At 36.9% G+C, this 17,991-nt stretch overlaps 1 protein-coding gene across 1 annotated transcript; it reads right to left on the bottom strand.

Annotated features, from left to right (window-relative positions):
- Positions 1-7,979: 7,979 nt before the first annotated feature.
- LOC131400363 (olfactory receptor 13H1-like) lies at positions 7,980-8,819 on the bottom strand. Its single transcript, XM_058535117.1, has one exon. It carries the CDS (start codon positions 8,817-8,819, stop codon positions 7,980-7,982), a length of 840 nt encoding a protein of 279 aa, XP_058391100.1.
- Between the last annotated feature and the right edge of the window lie 9,172 nt (positions 8,820-17,991).

Here is a 17,991-nt window from a genome sequence, read left to right as displayed (position 1 = left end):
GGAATAAAAATCACATATCATCTCAATAGACGCAGAGAAGGCTTTTGACAAGATCCAACATCCATTTATGATAAAAACTCTCAACAAAATGGATATAGAAGGAAAATACCTCAACATAATAAAGGCCATATATGACAAACCCACAGGCAACATCATACTTAATGGTGAAAAACTAAAGCCAACCCTCTGAGAACAGGAACAAGACAAGGGTGCCCACTCACACCACTCTTATTCAACATAGTACTGGAAGTCTGGCCAGAGTTATTAGGCAAGAAAAAGAAATAAAAGGTGTCCAAATTGGAAAGGGAGAAGTGAAACTCTTGCTGTTTGCAGATGACATGATTCTATATATAGAAAACCCTAAAGAATCCATCAGAAAACTATTAGAAATAATCAACAATTACAGCAAAGTTGCAGGGTACAAAATCAAATTACAAAAATCAGTTGCATTTCTATACTTTAATAACGAACTAGCAGAAAGAGAACGCAAGAGTACAATCCTATTCACAATTGCAACAAAAAGAAAAAATACCTAGGAATAAATTTAACTAAGGAGGTGAAAGACCTATACACTGAAAACTATAAGACATTAATGAAAGAAGTTGAAGAAGACAAAGAAATGGAAAGATATTCCATGCACATGGATTGGAAGAATAAGCATAGTTAAAATGTCTATATTACCTAAAGCAATATACAGATTCAATGCAATCCCAATCAGAATACCAATGATATTCTTCATGGAAATAGAACAAAGAATCCTAAAATTGATATGGCACAACAAAAGACCCCGAATAGCCAAAGGAATCCTGAGAAAAAAAGAACAAATCTGGAGGCATCACAATGCATGACTTCAAAATATACTACAGAGCTATAGTAATCAAAACAGCATGGTACTGGCACAAAAACAGACTCACAGACCAGTGGAACAGAATTGAAAGCCCAGAAATAAAACTACCCATCTACGGACAGATAATTTTCGACATGGAAGCCAAGAACATAGTGTGGGAGATCAAGATTTGGCCATCCTAAAATATATCTCTTTACCTTGATTGTTTTCTCTGAGGGACATTTGACCTCCCCCACTAACTGCCTAAAGAATTTGACATGGTGGTTCCTTCCTGGAACAGATCTTCTATCATGGTGGCTGTAAACATAATGTAGGATAAATGTTACAATAGAAAAGGCACCAGCAAGCCCATCTTATTGGAAGTTCTGTCTCTCTGGCCACATTCTCTGGATGGCCCTGCAAGGAGTTGCCAGACAAACATTTACGTTTATAAGGGAAATCTCCATTTGTAAAGGTATCTCCCTTTCTGTTTTGGGAAGAGGAGGGGATGGCCTCATTTCTAGAGGCTTATCAATGTGGAAGGTGAGGCCTTAAATCTGCATAATAACCTCACTCTTGTTTACTGTGCTTTAGTGGTAATCTCCTGTAACTGACTCCCCCCATCCCCAACATCCTCCTTTGTCGTTGGCTGAACATGGTATTTAAGACGAGAATTTCTGCTATTGTGTTGAGAAACGCAGTGTCCCTGCTTTCTCCCATGCATACATGTTATTAAACTTGGTATTATTTTCTCCTGCTAACCTGTCTTGTTAATTATTTGGCCAGCCATAAGAACCTTAAGGAAAAGAGCAGAGGGAGATTCTCCCTCTTCCCCCACCATACAATGGAGAAAGGAAAGTCTCTTCAATAAATGGTGTTGGGAAAACTGGACAGCCACAAGCAAAAGAATGAAAGTAGACCATTATCTTACACCATACACAAAAATTAACTCAAAATGAGTTAAAGACTTGAATGTAAGATGTGAAACCAGAAAACTCGTAGCAGAAAATATAGGCAGTACACTCTTTGACATTGATCTTAGCAGCATCTTTTCAAATACCCTGTCTACTCAGGCATGGTAAACAAAAGCAAAAATAACAAATGGAACTACATCAGACTGAAAAGCTTCTGCAAGGTAAAGGAAACTATGAACAAAACGAAAAGACAACCCACCAACTAGAAGAAAATATTTGAAAATCATATATCTGACAAGGGGTTAATCTCCAAAATATATAAAGAATACATACAACTCAACAACAAAAAAGTGAACAACCCGATCAAAAAATGAGCAGAGGATATGAACATACATTTTTCCCAAGAAGATATATAGATGGCCAACAGGCACGTGAAAAGATGTTCAACATCACTAATCATCAGGGAAATGCAAATCAAAACTACAATGAGATACCACCTTACACCTGTTAGAATGGCTGTAATTACCAAGAGAAAAAATAACAAATGTGGGAGAGGATGTGGAGAAAAGGGAACTCTCATACACTGCTGGTGGGAATGCAAACTGGTGTAGTCACTATGTAAAACAGTATGGAGATTTCTCAAAAAGTTGAAAATAGAAATACCATATGATCCAGCTATCTCACTACTGGGTATTTATCCAAAGAACTTAAATTCAACAATTCAAAGAAACTTATACACTCCTTATCTATGTTCACTGCAGCATTATTCACAATAGCCAAGATGTGGAAGCAACCCAAGTGCCCATCAACTGATGAATGGATAAAGAAGATGTGGTGTATATACATAATGTCACACTACTCAGCCACAAAAAAGACAAAATTGTCCCACTTGCAACAACATGGATAGACCTTGAGGGTATCATGTTAAGTGAAATAAGCCAGACAGAGAAAGATAAACATTGCATTATTTCACTCATATGTGGAAGATAAACAAACAGATGGACAAAGAGAAGAGATTAGTGGTTACCAGTGGGAAAGGAGGTTAGGGGGTTGGCAAAAGGGGTAAAGGGGCACATATATATGGTGACGGATAAAAATTAGACTATTAGTGGTGAGCACAATGCAGTCTATACAGAATGCTGATAAATTATAACATACACCTGAAATTTCACAATGTTATAAACCATTATGATCTCAATAAAATTATAAAAAATTGGGTAAAGGACCTGAAAATGCATTTTTCTAAAGAAAATGGAAAATGGAAAATAACCACATGAAAAGATGCACAACCTCATTAGTTATTAAGAAAACACAAATCAAAACCACAATGAGTCACCACTTTTGGCACACTAAGACGGCTATGATAAAGTAGCTGAATAGTAACAAACATTGGCTAGGATGTGGAGAAATTGGAAACATCACATATTGCTGTGGTGTGGGTTCCTTTATTTCTCTAGTTTTGCAGACACATATGTATTCACATCCTGAAGATTATTATGTCTGAAATATATGAACAAGTACCTTATGAAGAAACAAAATTTGATATTTCTATACAATGGAATATTATTCGGCCATAAAACATTATTCAGCATAGAAGAACCTTGAAAACATTATGCTAATTTAAAGAAGCCACATGTTATGATTTCATTTACGTGACATATCTAGAATAGGCAAATCCGTAAAGACACAAAGTAGAGTAGTGGTTGCCAGAGGCTGGGGAAAAAGAGACAATGAGGAATAATGAATAATGTGTACAGAGTTTCTTTTTTGGTTGATGAAAATATTCTGGAATTAGATAGTGGTGATGATTGCACATATTTGTCAATGTACTAACTGCCATTGAACTGTACAATTTAAAATGGTGAAATTATGGTATGTGAATTATATATCAATAAAGCTTTAAAAAAACCTGAAGTCCTTACAATGGTCAAGAATTACCTACACAATTTGATCCCTTGTTCCTCTCTGATGCTTTCCTCCTTTTGGCTCACTCCTTTCCAGCCACATGGCTTCCTTGGTGTTCTTCAAATACATTATGCATTCTCCTTCTCTAGCACCTTTGCCTGGAATATTATTTTCCTACATGTTCACATAGTTCTCCCCCTCTTTGCTCAAATTTCCCATTCTCAGGACTTTTCTGATCACCCTATTCAAAATTGAAGTTCCTATACTGCGTGTCCTTATCCCTGTTCCCATGCTTTTATTTTATTAACCTGTTATAAGATTTATGTCCCCACACTGTAATATAAGCCTCATAAGCATAAAGACTTTTTTTTCATTGATGTATCCTAAAAACCTAGAACCATGCCTGACACACACAGTAAGTTATCTCTCTGTCTATCTTTCTCTGTATTTGCACGTGTGGATGTGTGTGCACATGAACATGCATTTGTGTGTTTGTGTTTAGTTGTTGTAGTTGAAGGAAGGAATGAAGGAATGGATGTCATGCCACCTCCCCATCTCTTTGCTTACTTAGCTCTATAGCCACATTTGTCTTCTTTCTGTTCCTTACACATGCCCAGTTCTTTCTTTAGGAGCTTTGTATTTTTTCCCCTCATTCTAGTACACTTATCTCCTCATTCTTCAAACTTCACAATAAGCATTTAATGTGGATCTTCAGTTTCAGTTTAAATATTACTTCTTCTGAGAGATCTTACCCTACAATCTGATCCAAAATAGGTCCCACCCATTACTCTCTGTTTGTTTCCTTCGGATTACTTATGATGATTTTTAAATTGTTTTATTTATATATGTGATAATCTATTTAATATCTGTCTTTCTATTAAAATGTTTAGTACGTAAAGTCAGAAACTTTGTCTTTTTCACTGTAGATCCCCAATGCTAGTAAGTTACCTAACACATAGAAGATATTCAATAAATATTGGTTGAATATTGAATAAGTGAAGTAAGGAATAAAAAGAGGCAATGTGTGAAATAACCTCCAACACTTACACCCAGAGACACATATATGCCTATGTATGCTTTCCATAATTCCAGGTATGGGCTTCAGTCAAGAAAAGTGTGATAACCTTGCTGCACACAGAATAAACTAGGCATTTCAGTAGACAGGCACCTCTGGTGCCAGAGTTACATAATATTGATAATGATAAGAATACTAACAATAGCTAACATTTTCATTTGCTTACTATTTGCCAAGTAGTATGCTAAGTGTTTTACATGGTTTATCTTTTTCAATCCTCATAGCAACCCTATGAAGTAGAGACTATTATTATTATATTACTGTTATTATCAAGTACACAGATGAGGATGGGGTTATCAGGAATGTAAGAGTAACTTGCCCAAGGTTGCACAGCTAAAAAGTGATCTTTTTAAATCCAAGAAGTCTGAATTTAAATGAGGTCTTTCTAAAGCCTGTGTGTGCATGTCTATGTGTATATGTGGGAATGCAAATACACAGGGCCATTGACTCAAATATGTTAGTGAAAAACTTTATCTGATGACTATTTTAATTGAAACAACAACAAAAATATTGCAGGAATAAATGAACATTTTCCTGTGTGCTCCTTTCCATATGATTAAAATGGTAGATTTAATAGTTCTGCTCTCATGACTTGTAGAAACTCAAGGAGCATTCTGCAGATAATTAATTTTATTTTTTGTTACTCAGTACTGGTGTTGTTGACAAACTCACTCAAAAACCAAGGATATATTCTTAGCCTTTTTCAAAATTTAAATTTCTTTCTTTTAAACGCTTCCAGGAAAATTTGTGGTTACGGCTCTCAAATGCATTTTCTTCACTCCATTGCTGCCAGTACACATCACCCAGCTCTTTTCTCAGTGATGTTGATTTTTAAGGGGTCAGTTCAACCTTCTAAGATGTCACCTTGTGATTTTGGCACACTTTATGAGGAGATGGTGTGCAGGGAGGCAGAGGTGCCCATTATTAACCGCAAGTCATAAGTGCTGTTTGGCAGAGATAAGAAATTTAAACAAGTTTCCCAAGGCATAGGTAGTTCCAAAGTATTCCTTGTTTATTCTAACTCAAACTTGTTTACTTAGCAATACAAGGAAGGTTTGAAGAAAACAAGTTTCACAATAAACATTTAACATAAAGGCACCTTACACTCATATCTCTGACTGATTAGTTGTTTTTATAATCTGTTACGCTTTCTATTTATCCAGAGTCTTGACTTCATGTTAGAAATCTTCCTGCAACTTGTTCTCCACTTCCAGATGTAACATATTTCTCTCTAGAGAGAACGCTGTCTAGCTTCTTCCTGAGGTGATCAAAAGGGAAGACACTGGTTTACCTAATTTTCTCTTGTAGCTAAAAAAGGTCCCTACCTCTCCCGAACAAATTTATCTCTGTCAGCAAAAGGTACATCTCGTTGCTTGTTCTTCTCTACCTCTTCTCAGTCCTCAATGAAAATGATCAAACTAAATAAGTATTAGGTTTGCAGTTTTACTCTTGTTTTTCCTTCCTTTTGAAGAATCACGTTTGTTTCCCCCCTCTAGTGTTGGACTTCATCTGCTCACTTGTCTTGTTAGTTAGTTAATAGTATCTTCCCTTTAGCTTCAGGAATGCTTTCGGTTAAATGAGAAGTATTAGAAACACCAGAAATAAAACTTACACAAGAATTTGTTCAAGGTTAAATTGGTAATGTTACAACAAAATTTGCATAACACTGTAGATTCCCTTTCTAAAGTGTTCTCTCTTGGGGTTCCCACAGTTTTATTATTTTCGTTTTCATTTACAATAGTCTCCCGTCAGCTTCTGTTGTTGAGCGATTAGGTATTAATTGCAGGAGTGCTTACCGGAGTGAAATAGAATGAATCAAACTAAGGATCTGCTTGTTAGGATGTATCTGGAAACAATGATGGAGTCAATCAATGTTTAAACAAATCTGGGGGCTTCTTATTAGTCATATGTCACCGAGTGCAGCATTTTCTGTTTCAAAAATTGGACTGGTTCCTCATCATTTTGGTCCAACAACAAAGACCTTGACTCTTGAAATACAAATAACCAATGAAAATGGGGCAACATATTCAACCTCATTTCTAATAAGATAAATTCCCATTATGACAACAGTGAGAACATATTTTTTCAGTCTATCATATTGTTATGGATTATTTTTAAATGATATGGTCATTATTGGCACAGACATAAGCAAATGAACACTCATGCAATGGGTATGGATGTTAGAGAGCGAATTGACAGTTCTTTTCTTTTTTGGCTGGCATGTATTCAGTGTCTACCATGTGTCAGACCTTGTGATAGAAGCTTAACATGTATTATCTCATTTAATTCTCAAAAAAACTTTGTGAGGTAGGTACTCATAATCCACACTTCACTGATGTGAAAATTGAAGCTGAAGGATGGAAAGTAACTAACTAAATCCCGCACAACTGTGAGTGGCAGACTTAAATATAAGTCTACTGGATGCTAAAACCTATGCAAGCCTCATCGAGTGTTGGGATTACAGGTGATTTTTCACTTCTTCTATACCCACCATGTGTCTTAAAATAGTGAACATTATAATGTTCATAATCCAAAAATACTGTACAAATTTGCTTGTTTTTAAAGGAATTTCTCCTGAGTTATATTTGCTCTATGTTTGTGAGGTCAACAAATTTGGAGGTTGCGTGCAATTATCCAGGAGTAGCGTACATTGACAGAGAAAATGTGAGCCTATCTACCGATCAAGACATGCACTTGTAGATTCCATAGGGTCATCAGTTCTGGCCCTCAGTATCTACACAGTCTTGAGGGGCTCCTTGCTTCGGTGGAGGATCTTCTATGTGGAAGTCTTATATAGCAGTTGAGTAATTTTCCTCTCTACCCACTCACCTCCATCACTCCGAAGTCTGGGTCATCATATACCTCATACAAAAAGCAATGAGATAAAAATTGCCCATTTTGAAACTTTGCTCTTTATCAGCTATAAAAGAGAATCTTAGAATATTTAAATATTTCTCATTTAGTAAAACAAAATCAAACTTCCCAGGATTAAAATGTACTAACTGTTCTTTTGCTTTATAAACTAGCACACAAGATTGTCCTGTATAATTTAGTACTTAAATGGATGGCATTGTAAATGTTTAATGTGTTTTTCTCAGTGGGAGGATGTTCTTTATCACATGCCTGTTGGAAATAGAAAAAATGCATTTATAACTAATTACCTCACTAAAATATTGTTTAGTATTTTTACCTTGTTATTTTTACAAGTCAATGTCAAGCTGTTGGTTAGATGAGCCTCCACGGGAAATTCATGTCCTTTTTAGAATTCTTTCTTCCTAATTATTTTTCTTAGGGTATCTTTCACATCCTTTTTTCTCAAGGTATAATTGAGGGCGTTCAACATAGGGGTTACAATGCCATAAAATGCAGAGATGACTTTATCCTGGTCCTGGGACTCCCTCGACTGAGGTGTCAGGTACGTGAAGATGGCTGTTCCATAAAATATGGTGACTACAGTCAGACTGGATCCACAGGTGGAGAAAGCTTTGAGCCTGGCTTCTGCAGAGCGGATCCTCAGCACGGCAACCGCAATGTGAGTATAGGAGATGACAATGAAGGTGAACGGCAAGGGCAGTGTGAATATGCCGATGATCAGACCTAAAATAAGTCTGACTGGAGTGTCTGAGCAGATGAGCTTTAGTAGGGCCTGGACCTCACAGGTAAAATGGTTGATGACATTGTGTGCACAAAAATGGGCAGGGATTGCAATAATCGGTATTATTGCTAAAAGGAAGGCACTGGCCCAGGTCACCATGGCCAACCGTATACAGACCCGGTTGTTCATAATGATGGTGTAATTCAGGGGATTGGCGATTGCAATAAATCTATCGTAAGCCATGACAGCAAGGAGGATACACTCTGTCATCCCCAGAAAAAGAGCAATGGTCATCTGAGCATAACAGCTAGTATAGGAAATGGTGGGGTAGTCTCTTAAACCATTGAACAACAAAAAAGGCACTGAATTGCTAGAGTAGCAGATATCGAGGGAGGACAGGTTGCTTAGGAAAAAATACATAGGAGTTTGAAGCCGCCTGTCAACTCTAACCATGACAATGATGAGACTGTTACCTACCAATGTGATTAAGTAGACCACTACCATGGTGCAATAAAAGGCAATCTGGGATTTTGGATGATTGGACAAACCCACTAGGATGAAATCTGTCACTTCACTGTTATTATCAGTAACAGAATATCCATTTTGTTCTATCTGCTGAGAAAGAAGAAATTCAACTCATTTTAATTTGGGAAACATTTACTCAGCGTCTGCTGTGTCCTCAGTCCTATATCAGGTGCTGTTAGGAAGAGATATCTACAAAACAAGTGATGCTGTTTGTAAGTTTATGTTCTAATTTGGGAGATAAAGCATTCATACCCAGCACAAGATTAATTTGCAAAGTAGCACAATCCATTGTGCGTCTTAATTCCTTCATCTATAAAATGAGGGGGTTTTGACTCCACCTGAAACGTGCTTTGAACACTCCTCTTAAAGAAAATGTGCTAATTTACTGCTCAAGAGTAATCACATCCCTGAATCATGAAATTGTGATTGTTCTTTCCCACTATGGATTTTAGCCAGAAATTTGTCTTTAGCTGGTTCATATCCATGACATAAAATGTTTACCCAGTTCGCTCTCATTTCTTCCTTACCCTGCACACCCAACCAGTCATCAAGTCCTATTGGCTCTTTCTCCTGAATATACTTTATTTTTTTTTAATTTAATTTAATTTAATTTTTTTAAAATTTTTTGTTTATTGCAGTAACATTGGTTTATAACATTGTATAAATTTCAGGTGTACATCATTATACTTCTATTTCTGCATAGATTACATCATGTTCACCACCCAAATACTAATTACAACCCATCACCACACACATGTGCCAAAATATCCCTTTCGCCCTCCTCCCTCCCCCCTTCCCCTCTGGTAACCACTTTCTACCTACAAATCTCCATATCCACAGCCAACATTTATCTAGTCAGAGCCACCATCATTTCTTATCTGCACTAATACATGAACTGCCTGATAGGTCTCCGTACTTCCATTCTTGCCTCTCTATAGTCTGCTCTCCATGCAACCAGAGGGACCTTTTACAAATCTACATAGTTATGACCATATCTTTCTCTTACTTAAAACCACTCTAGGGCTTCTAATTACGCTTGGAATGAAATCTAACCTATTTACCGTGACCTACAAGACTCTAAATGATCTGACTGTAACCTTATCTTACACTGTCTCTTGTGCTCACCGTGTTCCAGCCATACTGTCTTTATGAAGTGCTCTAAGTTCATTCCCACCTCAGGGGTTTTGAACATTGTGTTCTCTCTGCTGGAAATATTCTTCCTACCCTCTTTTCTTGGTGAACTCCTAGTCAGCCTTAATATCTCAGCCTCAAAGGAACTTCATTAGAAAAGCCTTCCCTAACCCCACTCATCTAAATCAGATCTCTTTGTTACAATTGTTCATAGCACTCTGAACTTTTCCTGCATGGCTCGTATCACAGTTTATATTTATATATTTGTGTGGTTATTTAATTTATGCTCCCTTACTAAATTGTAAGCTCTAGGAGGGAAGGGGCCTGACAGTCCCATGCACTGCCTTATTTTCACCACTTCACACAGTGCCTGGTGTGAACTCACAAAATATGGGTTCAATACATGTTTGTTAAATGAATCAAGGCCAGTTATTTGGCTCTTCTCTCTTACCCAATGTCATGAAACTGATTTGACTGAAACTACATTGAATAGGCTGAAGGAAATAAATGTTTGAGGGTAAGAAGCCTATGATGAGAAGGAGTCAATATCTCATAGTATTCAGTCTTATTAGTGCCATGTAGCTCAGAAATGAACTTTAATGTCTTACATTTTTTTAGCCCTACAATTTGCTCTTTGCTGGGAGGGAAGTTGCTATAGTGAAGAGAGAAAATGGGTATATTCTAGAATGTGAAAAAAGTATTTTAACCCTTTTCTGTCCATTCAAATTTTTATTTACTTTGTTTAGTCTAGTTCTATCAAGTATGAATGCTATCACAGACCAGCTCATTATTAGGGTCAAGATCTTTTTCTGGTATGGATGTAAGATTCACATCAAGTTCTAGTCACAAATCAGAATTGTGGGCATTTATAGTATATAGTTTGAGACTCATGAGGCAGGAGTCAGGCCTTGGTGAGGGCAAGCTGTGGATGGGAAGGTTTGTTTTGGGAGCTGAGCAGCAGGAAGGACCATCCAGGCTAAGGATGTAGGTAATCCCTTTGGATTCTCTACTTAGGACAGACTCTAGATCTCAGAAGATAAAAGACCTTTATAGACAAGTAATTCAGGAAGTAGAGTAAGAATTTGTAACAGGATTGTCAATAAAACCTAATACAGGATAAGGGGGCTCTGAATAGAAATCAGAACCAAAGGCAGACAAACTGAAAAAATACTCAGCTTCTGCTAAGCTTCTAGCTACAGTTGTTTTTACTTATTACAGACAGTTATCCTGCAAGGAGGCCCTTGACTATCTCTAATGAGAATTAGAAGGCTTCATTTTGTTCTGTATACTCCCAGAATTGGAATAAGAAAACAGAATCAACCTGAAAGGAAAAAGTCTTTTTGGAGTAGAGTTATGAGACTGAGACTGAGGCAGAAATCAGGTGATCTTGTCTTTATGCAATGGTAACACCACAACCATAGTTTCCTAATAGCATTACAAGAACGGAATTTTCAGGGCACAAACCTTTCAAGGGATACTAAAGTTTCACACTAGAATGGCAACATTTTTAATCATAAAGCTTTATTTTGACTTACAATCCTCACCACCTTATAGTCCTAGAGACCTCAAAACAAATGTCAGTATAAATAGCTGGAAAACAACATATTTTTGTGTTTACATGATTTGAGTGAATCTCATCAGACTAACCATATCTATATGTTTATTGAATAATTCAATGTTTTAGCACTGTAAAGGACAGAATCTTCCTAAATTAACTAGACATGTGTGGGGAGACTCACACATATATTCATGGGTTTTTGATCTTTCAGAAATATTTTGGGGCACCCTTCAAGGCTTTTCTTCACACACACAAGGCTTTCCCAAAGAGGAGCTTCCTGTTTCCATTTAGCATGCAAGAGCATGCTTCCCAGGAGCACTCATTTCATTTTTAATACTAAAATTAAGGGACACGTGGAGTATCTTCCCTGTTGTCTGAGCTCTTCAGAAAGCTCCCAGGAGCTCAAAATACACATAATGGAATGGGTAGTGCTTATATACAGGAATTTCTATTATCCATATCAGGCAGTGCAGAGTGGTGGTTAAAGGCACGGATTCTGGATCAAAGTTTTAATCCTGGATCCATCACTGATTCACTGTGTGACATTGGTAATATGCTTAACTTGTTTATACCCTAGTTTCCTCAATTGCAAAATTGGGATAATTATAGTATCTATCTCATAGGGTTTTTGTGCTATATACATATTAACTATTATTATTTTTAAGTGAGGCCTCACTTGGGAAGTAGCACCCATGACAATGTATCCACATTGGTTGTCTTTTTCTCTGGTGCGTAGAAAAGAATTCAATAAATGAGGACAGAAATAAGGCAATATGGTCAGATTATGCTGTGATCCCTCTGAAAGCATAATTTTGTATTTTTTCTATGTCTGTAACTCTAGTACTTGCCTCAGTTCCTGACACATGGCAGGAACTCAATTAGTATTTTTGGAATCAAATTGATTTTACTCACCTGAATAGCTAAAAAACCAAACAGCAGAAACGCTAAGGTCTCTAAGAGATGTGTTGATACAGCCCCTTGTGTGTTGCAGGATCATGAGCTCACCGAAGTGTTGGAGTCTTTCAAGTGGAGTGAGTTACAGTTGCATCCTGGGAGATCCATGTCAAGAATAATCATTCCATATGTATATGTTGATTTGTTTCAAGAGACAAATATGGCTTCTTTCCTTCTTGCTGGGATATATGTTCTCCACTTGCTCTTACAATGGGTTGTGTCTTGATTCTGCTCAGCATTTTAGAAACCAGGATTCCAAATGGTCCAAAATATGAACAAGAAAAGAAAGAGAGAAGGATCTTAAATGTTCTCTGCTGCTACATTCTGAGTTTATTCATTCTGGTTCCAAAGAAGTGATTTCAATGAAGAGACTTCAGGGACCAGGTCCCTAAAAGGCAATTAAATCCCGCTACTGAATTGAAGCTGTATAATCATTTGGGAGTGTTATTTCTAAATCTAAGTCATTAAAATACAAGTAGCTTTTGTCCACTAATTCCAATACTTCATTAGTGACAATACGAGAAAAGTATTGACTAGCACTGTCAAGTCCATGTCTGCTCTTACGTTACTAGGGAGTGGAGCCATCGCTAACGTGATTACACAGAGTCCTGTGTTTCTTGGGAGTGTTCCCAATACACTGACAAAAGCAGGTCATAATGAATGGGGAAGGAGGAGTGGTCACAATCTATTGGGACTCTATGAAAGCTTTTAATTAAGCATTCAGGTAAAGGAAATTCTGTAAACAGTGTTTACTGGAGGTCTCCTCTTCCTCTTCACTTTTCCCTGACTTCCCCCAAACCTTCCCAGCCATCTTTGATTTGAATCGTTTCTGGAAATCCCACTTTTTCCTAAAACTTTCCTAGATTAGTTTTGAAGTGCCATACAAACTGTCACTGTCTGAATATAATCCTACATCTGCTCATTCACTGCTCCATTGATTTACTTCATCTGTGCATGCACCTGATTACAATAGTTTTATTTTATTGATTTCTTGCCAAATTGTGCTCTGAATATATGATGTACTTGTTTATTATTTTTATGTGTATCCTTGTTAAAATTTCCAACTTAGATATCAAAATTTTAGGGTCTGGGAATGAGGAAACTTTGCAAATAGTCTAGTCGAGTGCTACTTAAAATGTTTGCAATGAAATAAGGACAGAATTGAGAGTAAACATTTAGTAACTTTTAAAGTGATTTGACTTTGCCATGACATTTTTATTGTATTTTATAAAATATCTGTCTGTAACAGCTTGGAAATTTAAAAAAAAGCTGTTCTATCTGTACCACACATAATCTGAAAAGTATTGGTTTAGCACTTATTCATATAACCAATTATTATTGTGTGTGTACTCTGTGCTAGGAAGCCAGAGATGAATAAAACAAACTTCCTGCTCTCAATAAGCTTATGATTTAATTGGGGGTAAACACTCCAAAACAACTAACTATAAAATAACATGCAAGATATTAAATTTAGGGTTGAACAAAATGTTATTAAACAAAAGAAATGGAATTAAGTCACTCACCCAGGGTTAAACAGAACGGATGAGCTCTGGGGAGGGCTTCACTGAAGAAATGACATTAGATCTGGCCCTTGAAGGATGGCTGAGGTTTTGCCAGGCATAGAAGATGGAAAGGACACTGCAGGCAAAAAGAACAGTGTATACAGTGGCACAGATGCGTAAAAGGCTCGAGAAAGAAAGGATTGTTTTCCTGGAGCATGGGGTCTGTGGAGATGAGGTCAACAATGAGGGTAGAGAGGTTAGCAGGAGCCTCAGTTAATGTTGCAATAGACAATAGGGAGCCACTGAATGTTTCTAATCTTGGAGTAGGGTTGTAGAGAGGGGATTAATGTGATGAGATTTTCCCTTTAGAAAAATCACTCTGGAGACATTGATTGGATAGCTAGTTTAGAGGGAGATAGACTGGACTAGAGAAAAATAGTTAGAAGCTTGTTACAGTCATCCTGGTAAAGGTTGATGAGGCTGTGAACTAGGACAGATGCATTGAGGAACGAGAAGAGGAGATGGATTTGGAAGACATTTCAGAGCAAGAATCAATAAGATTCAGTGAGTGAGTGGTTGTCAAGTGTAGGTGAGAAGAAGATATAGAGGCTAACTCGGAGAATAAAGAAAATACTATCATGTAGTATTTGTAATATGCTTTTAACTTTTTAACATTTAACATCTATGATCTCATTTGATCTTTCAACCATTCTGGGGTTAAAATAGGTTGAAATAGGTAGGTTAAGGAATATATTTTCCCCTGTTTGACAGGTGCAGTCCAGAGTGGTTAAGTGATTCGCCCAGAGTTTCATAGCTCATTAATGGCAGAACCCAGACTGGAATCCAGACTTCCTGACGCCTAACCATGTGCTTTTCTCACTCCATAATGAAGTTGTACTGCAAAAGTGCTTGACCTGCTGATCACACCTAACCAGAAACAGTTACTAGCCATTTTACTAGTGGGGAAAAAAGAGGAGAGAGAGAAGGCACCTAGTGAGATGAGCACTAACTCCTTTTGAGTCAATTGAGAATTAAATAACAATAATAATAACTCTACAATAACAATAATAAAAATCGGTAACTTTTATTGAGGACTTACTATGTCCCAGCCATAGTTCTCAGCATTTTATATAAATCAACTGATTTAACCCTGTTAATGACCCTATGAGGTCAGTCCTATGATTGTCTTCCTGTTATTGATGAGGAAATTGAGGCAGAAACTTGCCCAAGGTCATATAACGCAAGTGTAAGGGTCAGATTTTTAACCTGGACTATCTGAAAACAGTATTTTTTCCTTTCTCTGCTCAGCAATATTCTTGCTTTCTTCCTACTCCTCTTTTCTGAAGACTCCCTGAACCTATCAGGCTCCTATCAGAAAGAGCATCTAGGCGTCAGGACAATTGTATTCTCTTTTTAAAAGTTTAATTTAATTTAATTTTTTTATTGAGGTATAATTTACATATAATGCTATATTAGTTTCAGGTGTACAACATAATGATTCAATATTTGTATATACAGTGAAATGATCACCACAATAAGTCTAGGAGAATTGTATTCTAATCCCAGTCCCATCACTAACTGTTGACCTTGATAATATCACAGCCTCTCTAAATCTTTTTATCATTTGTAAATATCAGTTTCATAATATTAATAATAATACCTGTTTGCTTACCTCATTAAATTATTTAGAAAATCATATGAGGTAGTATATGTTCAAGAATAAGATAAACTGTGATGTGTGTAAAGAGCTTGTAAACTTAAGAACTAGGAAAATATAAATTCACACAGTAATGTTCCTTGTGTACATGTCTTTCTACCCACCTAGACAGTGAATTCTTTGAGGGAAGGGAACAAATATGCTTTCTTCACCACCGCATTCCTGGCAATAGCATAGTACCTGTTTATAGTAGATGATTAATAAATATGTATTGAATGAATGATATATGTATGGATGCTTGAATGCACTGGTGAAGGAGTAGCCTTGGAACGCAATATTTAGGAAGCAAGTAGGCACTTCAATCCGTGGAACGTTAGGCTCATGTGATCCAGACATTATGACAGCTAATGTTTATTGTTTTCTAACTATAGGCCAGGCACTTTTCCAGGGGCTTTACCAGAATTGAGTCATACAATTCTCATAACCAAGCTATGAAGACATATTCGACACTGTCCCTACCCTTTTCAGCTCTCACTTGTATTGTAAAACTTAGAAATTACATTTCTCACACTCCCTTGCCAGTAAAGTTCAGTTGTGGATTTCACCCATAAGAGATATTCACAGGAAACTTAGCAAACATAAGAGAAATAGACACCACCATTGTTCCTTCTGACATCACATTTAGGTATGTAGACTTTGTCAAACAGAGATTTAAGTGGCTTCTGATCATGCTTCTGTGAAACATCTGCTTCAGTGATGTCATTGGTAGTAGTTTCCTAATATCCCTCAAACTTCCCAAGATTCCTGCCCTTCCTGCAACTATCTGTGGTTGTTGGCAATGTTCCTTTACCCTCCCTCTCACAGCCATTCCAAACGCTTTGTAGACCTCTAATTCTCTTTATTAAATCCTCTCCTGCCTGGAATAACTTGAGTGGTTTCTGTCCACATGGTCAAACTCTGAGCACTACAGGTAGGTTCTATTATTAGCCAACTTAGGTGAAGAGATGAAAGCACAGAGAGCGACTTGAATGAAGAAGTGGCAGAAGAAGGTCTAAATCCAATGAGCTCAGCTCCAGGGCCTGTGGTCTAGTTATACTCCACTGTCTCCTCTCAACTGATATCCCAAATTCTATGAACGGGGCATGGTGTCTTTTTCTTAAATCCCCACTGAAAAATATCATTTGAAACCTATTTTTCAGTTTTCAAACTTTCTCTATTTCTGACAGAACTATCTTAGTTTCAAACCAATCTTTATTTTCTTTCCAGAGTGAAGCAAGGTAAGCTTCACTACCCAGCTACCTGGGATGTGGGGTGCACAGTGGAATACTTCTCTCCACGCCTGTGATTGATCAAGTGGAGAAGCAATATTCAACAGTAGGAGTTTTCAACAATCTAGAATTGATTTCATTTCACAACACCCTCATAGAGTTCATTTTTTATATTTAAAATGAATTAATATCAATGTGGAGTTAGATGGCCTTTGGGGTTTAGATACCTAGAAACAGAATGTCAGTGCTGGAAGGGCCATAGCTGTGTTAACTAGCTGGTGTGTGTGCCTACTTTTTCAGTCAAAGCTAACATTTAAAGTCAGGAAGATAGATCTATATATATTGATCTGGAGGAATGTCCATAATATATTGTCAAGTGGAAAAAGCAACTCGCAGGGTAAATGGATGATATGATTCCATTTTTTTTAAGAAAAGAAAGAAAATCTATATAAAATAACACCTAGATGCAGAATGTTAGAACTAGAAAGGTCCTTGCGTTAACAAACCACAACCTTCTTATTATATTGATGAGCAAATTTGAGGGCCAGAGAATGATATGACTGAGGTCACACAGCTAGTTAGTAGCAAAAACAATTCCACAGCCCCCATCTCCAGACTCCACTATGTCACTCTGTCTGTAGGCTGTGCCTGTACCAACAAGTCAATAGAGAGACAAAGCATCTAGTGACAGAGCTACCATTTTGTGGTAGGGGCACATTAGTAAAAATATGATTCTCGTTTTAAGCTGTAAACCTACCTGTAATAGAAAGTGGACTATTTCTCTCCCAAAAGACAGGGTCATTAAAATGAATACTCTTGACATCCCTCTTAATTTCTGAATTTTTCTGTACCTGAGTGCTCTATTATTTTTTCCTCTAAAATGTTATTGATTTCACCAATTTAACTTATTTTCACAATGTTAAGTTGAAGTCTTTATTTCCATGTTTATAGTAAGGAACATTTTGCTTAAAGTATTAAACTTACCCTAGCATCTAACACAGTGCCTGGCTGAAAGTAGAAAGTTAATATTTGTTGAGTGAATAAATTGAAGATTGAAATAGCTTGGTTTTCTCCTAAATAT

This window comes from Diceros bicornis, chromosome X (genome assembly GCF_020826845.1).
Source record: "Diceros bicornis minor isolate mBicDic1 chromosome X, mDicBic1.mat.cur, whole genome shotgun sequence".
Taxonomy (NCBI): domain Eukaryota; kingdom Metazoa; phylum Chordata; class Mammalia; order Perissodactyla; family Rhinocerotidae; genus Diceros; species Diceros bicornis.
This window is presented reverse-complemented; position numbering and strand designations above follow the sequence as displayed.